Below are 7,362 nucleotides of genomic sequence, written 5' to 3' on the forward strand. Positions count from 1 at the left end.
ATTGTGCCTCCTTGTCAGTTTTTGGATAGACCAACTTTCTAAACATAATTCAAATCGTTCATTTTACAGACAAGTTAAGCTGAGGCAGTGAGAGAAGGGTCTCCCTCCAGTTCAATCCTGAGTCAGTCGGGACCCTAAGTCCTTGTGTCAGTGGGGTGAGGGCAACACTGTCGTAGAGGGACTAAACCCCCAGCTCAGCATTACCTCATTACCTCAGCATTGTGTGGCTCGGGAGAGAAAGGGGGTCGAGTCTCCTTCCTGCAGTTTCCGTTCAGGGCTGTTCCTGGTCTACAGCTGAGCGTTGGTGGGTGTCAACTGGGCATCTCTACACTTGCCCCCACAGAGTCGGTCCTCCTGACCTGGAGCCCCATCCTGACGGGGACTGATTCACCCTCGTGTGCTTTGTGCCGGCCGCCGGCAGGCCCCGGAGGTTCCCGGGCGAGAGCGCGAGCGGGGGCTGGGCCGGGGCCGGGACCCCGAGCGTGTCCGGGGGCGCTGCCCTCTGCGCAGGGAGTCCATCTCTGCCTTCAGGGCGTTACTGCAGGGAACCAGGAGGGGCCTGTGAGCATCTGGACCCCCGTCTCCAGAAACATCCCCGATAACATTCTTCCACCTTTCCCGGGAACCCCAGACCCTAGGATCCCCCATTCCATCCTTGTCATTCCCGGGACCGTCCCCGGGGAGTCCAGCACCGTCATCAGCCGCCCCGCCTCTAGACCCCCGGCTCCTCCCTTGATACTCCCTTTTCTGAACACCCTTCTCTTCTGCCCCGCCCCGCCCCCACCCTCCCCGGGGCTCCTCCAGGCGCTCGACCCCAAGCCTCCCTCCCAAGTGCCTACGAATTCCCGCCTCCGGAGAGCCCCATCCCCGCGCCGTCTCTGCTTCCGATGCCGGGATTCTCACTTCGACCCTCCCCTCCGTTCCATCTCCGAGGGCCCGCCCATTGCCCACGCCCTCGCCCCTCCCGGGGACCCTCCCCCCGTAACCCCAGCCCCACCACGCCCCACGTGGAAATCGGCGGAAAGAATTTAATCTGGGCAGCCATTGGTCGCGCCCTCCCCCTCCGGCCCGCCCCCTCGGCCAACCCTGCACTCACACTCGCGCGCGCAGCGCGGCTTCCCGGGCTGCGCAGGCCCCGCTCTCGGCCTCGGCCGCGCTGGCTCGCCCCTGCGCCTCGTCCAGCCGCCGCGCAGACTCCGTGGCAGCCGCCTCCCAGCGCGCCAGGGCTTCTGCGGGCGCAGGGAGTAGGGTCAGGTTGGACACACCGCGCCCGAGCTTACGGTGTGCATACTAGCAATATTTGTGCGCTTTGCTTTATTTGCATTAAAGTTGTGTGCTGTTTGCATGACCTTTGCTTGTCGTGTGCATCGCTTTTCAAAAATTTGCACTGCTGGGCCTCCCTGGTGGCGCAAGGGGTTAAGCACCGCACTATGAAGCAATCCGCAACCTCTGCAGCACCAGTTCGATCCCCGGCCCACCAGGGAGCAACCCACATGGCGCGGCAGGCCTCTCCTGACTCGCGCGCTGCTCCCCTCAGCAGTGTATTTCAGTCTGCCTGTTCTGTTCCCCACTCTGTCTCTGGTGAGTCCTCTCACCCCCCGCATCTCTGGCCTGTACCCCAGTTCTTGTAAAAATAACTAAATCTTAAAAAAAAAAATTGCACTGCTTTTGCGAGTTGTTTGCATATTTCGCTGCTTTGATATCGTTTCTTGTGACTGCATGACCTTTGCATGATGCGTGTATTTCGCGTTTGTTTGCTTGTCCTTTGCAACAACTGTGCGTCTTGGGTAGCACAGAATCTTCTAAACTCCTCCCACCACTTCTAGCCACGCCCACCCCTTGCGCCCCAACACACCTGTCAGCGCACCATTCACAGCCCCCATTTGGGTCCCCTGCTCCTTGGCCTCGTCCATCTCAGTCTTCAGCGTCACAAGTTGGGTCTCAAGCAGGCTCTGTGGAGTGGCCCAGAAGGTAAGGGAGAGGGAAGGGAGAATGAATTGGCCTTGCCCTTTCCAGGGGATACTGAAAAGACACTGGTGTTACTTGAGCTTTTATTGGAATGTCTTTTGGGGTCCTGTAGTTGTAAAACACAGAAGTGGCCGCTGAAGTCTGGGGTACCCAACAGTGACAGCTACCTGCCTGTAAGGCGATCCCTGCCCAGGTCGACCAGCCACCACTCTATAGCACTGGGGCGCCGACATTTAGCTCCCCGTCACACTGCCCTCAATTCCACCTACAGTTAGACTTGCTCACTGGCATGTCAAACCAGCACAAGCCAATTTAGTGATGAACCATGACTGGGCTTCTGGAGTATGCTTTGTCATCATCTGAGACAGCAACTGGCCTGGCTTCCTTGGGGGCAGCAAGGGACAGAGTCAGAATTTGAACTCTGGGCAGGCTGCTCTTAACCTTCACTGCTTCAGGCCTTCCCCAGGCCTTCCTAGGCCTAGGCAAACAGGAAAGAGGGTAGGGGGCTGTTCTGATTTCTAAAAGTCACATGCTGCCTAATTCTGCTGGGCCCAGTATACAGCAGTCACTCAATAAATGTGAATGGTTGGGACTTTGAGGATGGTTCTTCTGCAAGGCCCAAAACTGGGAAGAGTTAAGAAAGGGTTTGAGGGGGGTGGCCAGAGGAAAAGGGAGGCCCTGGCAGGTACCTCCCCCAAGAGGCCAACTTTAGCTGCCTAATTACAGGGGATATAAATGTCCCTCTCTAGAAATAGGACTCTGAACACTGGCTGGGGGGTTGAGTGGGTGGGTACAGTTAGCACAGGGCCTCCCCAGGAGGATTAAGGGGTCTGGGGCTTCCCTAGCCACCACCATTTATGTGACAAATAGCAGAGGACAGTGGAGACTTCTTGGTCAGAAGACAGACTCAGGAGTGAGCTGGCAACACAGGATTGGGAGGAATTGTCGTGCTATTCTCACCTCTCTCAGTGGAAGAATTGGAGAAAGGTGTGTGGGGGGGTGGATGCTGGGGATGTGTGTACTGGCCCTCTCTCCTCAACATTCTGGATTCACCCGCCCCCCCACCTCACCCCCCACCTACCTGGCGGCCCTCACAGGCCCTCAAAGTCACTTCCAGCTCCTGACGGACACCCTGGGCCTGGTCCAGCTGCCTGGCCAGGGCCTCCTCTCGTTGGATAGCCTCTGCCAACCGGCGCTGCAGTTCCTCAATCTCGGGTGCTGGGTCCCAGGGAGGCATGGTGGCATTGACCCTGGGTTCCAGACACTGAGGCCCCCGGGAGACCGAAGCAGCCAGATTCCAGGCCAGTAGGGCTCCACCAGCTGCTGCGGCTGCCAGGAACACGGCGGCCCCGCATAGGGCCAGGAGCCGCCATGCGCGCCCAGGTTCCTCCAGCCCCTGCTCGGCCATGCCACTGTTCACAGCTCTGGCCCCAGACAGCCACAAGTATTTAATTGGCACCTTGGGACGCCAGGGACACCCACGGTCCCGCCCCACGCGGTCGTGGCTTCCCAAACTGTTAGGAGGGGCGGGAACGCTGCCAAGGGCCAGCCCAGGCTTCTAGAACCCTGAACAGGACTAGGGGTCCTGGGTTCGAGTTTTGCTTCTGTGACTCACATGATGTCCTATGAGTTTCCTCCTCTGTGAAATGGGGGTGCAGTAGTTCCTGATCCTCAGGGCTTTGAGGGGATCCCATGAGCACATTCCATGGGTGTTGGTGGTGGGGTGCTTGGTGAGGATCTCAAGGTATGTTGTCCCTTTCTGTTCACGGGGAAACCATGGCTGGGAGACAGAAGTCTATCCCTGACTGAGGTCAGCCTGACCCAGGCTGCTGAGCTTTACGTGATAGGCTGTGAGGGAACCGGGCAGACAGGAGGGTGTACTGGCCCCACCCATCTCCTACTGGTTCTCCACTGGGCCACCAGGGGGCGTTCTTACAACATGAATCAGATCCTGGGCAGTTTCTAAGCGGCCCTCACTTTCATTCTGGCTCAGAATCCAAAATCCTCTGCTCTTCCCCTTCACCCCTTCATTCCCTTCTGGCTCTCCTTCATTTCCATATCCCCTGCCTACTTACCCTTCCTTCTCCTCCCTCTCTATTGCACCCTCCACCCATCTCCCCACTTCTTAATCCTTTTCTGTACTTCCCCTGAAAGGCTCTTGGCACACTTTTGGTGTCATTTCCTCCTTGACACTGGTATAACTTTCTCCCCTAGAGCCCTCCTTCTTCTCCACTAACTCACATGGGCGTTTAATCAGATTTCTCTCCTCTTCTGTAATTTCACATTTCCTGTGTTTGATTCTCAGCTGTGTCCCCCATCAGACTGGGTGAACCTGCTCAACTGAGACGAGTTCATTAAAGAATCAAAGTGAAGACTCGAACCCCGGGAACAGCCTTCAGCTTGCTCTGAGAATGAAGGAGAAAGAAAGTTGGGGGCCTCCCTGGTGGCAATTCTCAGTCTCTGCAGTACAAGTTTAATCTCTAGATCGATCCCCTGGCGGGCAAGGGAGCAACCCCCATGACACAGCAGACCTCTCCTGTCTTGCCTGCTGCTCCCCTCAGCAGTGTATTTCAGTCAATCTGCCTGTTCTGCTCCCCATTCTGTCTCTGGTGAATCCTCTCACCCTTCACACCTCTGGCCTGCATCCCAGCTCTTGTATGCATAAATAAATAAATCTTTAAAAAAATAACTTCAGAGGAATGGTGATTTTACAATTTACAATCTTTCTAAATCCCCAAGTTTCCAGAATGTTTTTCCAAAGAGATAGGAGAGATAGGTAACATCATACAGAAGATATAAACCAGACCCTCTATCTAAAATGTTTACTGTGACCTCACTACACATATACCAAATGTGTGAAAACCTTGAATGAAGACAGAAACTGGAGCAGTCCTCTGGAATTACGCCTGGAGTCCAGGAGCTGAAATCCAAGACGCTGTTCCTGGTCCTTGTCTCCACGAGGAAAGAATTCAGTGTTGGACCAGGACTTAGGCAGAAAAGCAAGAAATTTATTGTCAGATAAGAAGGAAAGGAAAGCTCTGAACAGAGAGGGGTCCCGAATGGGTAGCTGTTGCACAAGTAGGGGAGTTAGGTTTCAGGGTTTCACTAAGTGAAACTGGGGCTGAGTAGTCTCTGTTGTCTTTTTGGGACTGGCAGAAATCCAGGACATGTTTTTTGTTTTTGTTTTTGTTTTTAGATTTTATTTATTTTGATACATACAAGAGCTGGGATGTAAGCTGGGATGTAAGAGGTGCAGGGGGTGAGAGGATTCACCAGAGAAAGTGGGGAGCAGACCAGGCAGACTGGCTGAAATACACTGCTGAGGGGAGAAGCAGGCAAGAGAGGAGAGGTCTGCTGCGCCATGTGGGTTGCTCCCTGGCTGGGGATCGAACTCATGCTGCAGTGGCTGAGGACACCTTCATAGTGCTGCGTCTTAACCCCTTGCACCACCAGGGAGGCCTCTCCCCTGAAGTTATTGAGGCACAACCTTTTCATAGGACCAGACCAGCAGTGCCCTGACTTTCGACAAGTGCCCACAAGTTTGGGACAATGTAACCGGGAGACTGGTGCTTGGGCCATCTGTCACCACCAAATGCTAATAAAGTAAAGACAGGAATTGAATCTTTAAAATGTGCTTTAACAAAAACAGACAATTATAAACCAGAGACATCCTGCAGGAGAAGAGGAGGGAGAGGGGTGAGGGGAGGAGGGAGGAGCACAGGGGACTGTGGTGATGGTGCACGGGTGCCTTGGGGAAGGAAATTCTAGGGGGACTCAATGGGGGGGGGAGCAAATATTGTCTAAAAAATTTAAAAATGATAAAAGTTAAAGTAAAAAAATAAATAAAAATAAAATGTGCTTTAATCAGACAACGGGCAATCTGGAAGATGGTGGGGGTGGGGAGGGGGCTAACACCCTAAAGAAACCACCTTAACATTTCATTTCCAGCTGACTTTTTATAGTGAATTGAACAAAGACATTTGTTCAGCAGCAAGCAGGCCTTTCCTGCTGCCAGGAGCCTGTCATGTCCAGCCTCTGGAGCCCCTTATCCCTTTCCTGGACACCTGGCCTTAAGGGCGCCCTGGTGTGCTGAGGCTGGTCCTCAGATAGCGCTGGCTCCCTGCGCTCCTCCAGGCGTGGAGTCTGGATTTTTTTTTTAATTTTTTAAAAAAAATTTTTCCTTTGTGCTGGAAAATTAACTCCGACTAGACAGGCCATAAACAATGTGTGTGTGCAGATTTCTTCCTACACATTGTATAGCGTCTTACCCAATCCCCCTTCCTAATCCCTATCAGGACTAGGAAGAAGGGCTCCCAGTTTGTGTCAACTTTTTTTTTTTTTAAAGATTTATCTATCTATGCATACAAGAGCTGGGGCACAGGCCAGAGGTGTGGGTGGTGAGAGGATTCACTGGACACAGTGTGGGGAACAGGCAGACGGACTAAAGTACACTGCTGAGGGGAGCAGTGGGCGAGATAGGAGAGGTCTGCCGCACTGTGTGGGTTGCTCCCTGGCCGCCTGAGGATCGAATTCATGCTGAAGAGGCTGAGGATTGCTTCATAGTGCAGTGTTTAACCCCTTGCACCACCAGGGAGGCCCTGTGTCAACTTTTAATTTTAGCTAACAGTCCCCACAAAGCAAAGCCTGCATCTGCCTTATTCCCATGTCTGCTGAGTGGGCCTGGCACTCAGGAGTTAAGCGTGAGTGGAGTGAATGCCCAAACAGGATCTCTGCCCCACATCCTTGCTGCCCCATTGCCACATGAAGAGACTGGAGCCAGAGAAGTCAGATCTCAATACCGGGATACACAGCAGCCTCTGATCCCTGCCAGATTCCTGCTGGAGATGGACCCACCACAGGCGTGCAGGACCCCTCTGTCTTGACTTCTCAACCTCTAGCTGGGTCACAGTCAGTGAGGGAAGAGGGACATTTTTAGGAAGGAGAGAAATCTATGCTCAGACCATTGTGTCAGGGCTTTGGTTTGGGGGGGGGCAGTAAGAAATAAAACAGGTTGAATTCATTGTATTGGGTGAAACTTCCTCCTTCTGTCCCAGGTGTGGGGGCAGGATTGGGGGGGCAGCAGTGTTTTGGGACATTGTAGTAGCAAGCTGGGGGTGGGAGTGGAGGATAGTGAGGAGGGAGGAGTAAAGCACCAAGGTGATGCGAGAAGGGCTTGCTTCCAGCAAGTCAAGAGAAACTGCTGGAGGGCCTCCCTGGTGGCGCAAGCGGTGAAGCACAGCACTATGAAGCTGTCCACAGCCTCTGCAGCACAGAGCTCGATCCCCAGCTGGCCAGGGAGCTACTCACATGGCATGGCAGACCTCTCTTGTCTAGCCCGCTGCTCCCCTCAGCAGTGTGTTTCAGTTTGCCTGTTCTGTTCCCCACTCTGTCTCT

At 54.1% G+C, this 7,362-nt stretch overlaps 1 protein-coding gene across 1 annotated transcript; it reads right to left on the bottom strand.

Annotated features, from left to right (window-relative positions):
• Nucleotides 1-387: 387 nt before the first annotated feature.
• On the bottom strand, nt 388-3,376 carry CCDC194 (coiled-coil domain containing 194; the record flags this gene model as incomplete). Its single annotated transcript, XM_084250342.1, has 4 exons — nt 388-538; nt 1,097-1,229; nt 1,856-1,952; nt 3,050-3,376. The coding sequence occupies 4 exons, from the start codon at nt 3,374-3,376 to the stop codon at nt 388-390; spliced, it is 708 nt and encodes a 235-aa protein (XP_084106468.1).
• Between the last annotated feature and the right edge of the window lie 3,986 nt (nt 3,377-7,362).

The sequence above is a fragment of the Talpa europaea genome (genome assembly GCF_964194135.1).
Source record: "Talpa europaea genome assembly, chromosome: 12".
NCBI classification, from domain to species: Eukaryota; Metazoa; Chordata; class Mammalia; order Eulipotyphla; family Talpidae; genus Talpa; species Talpa europaea.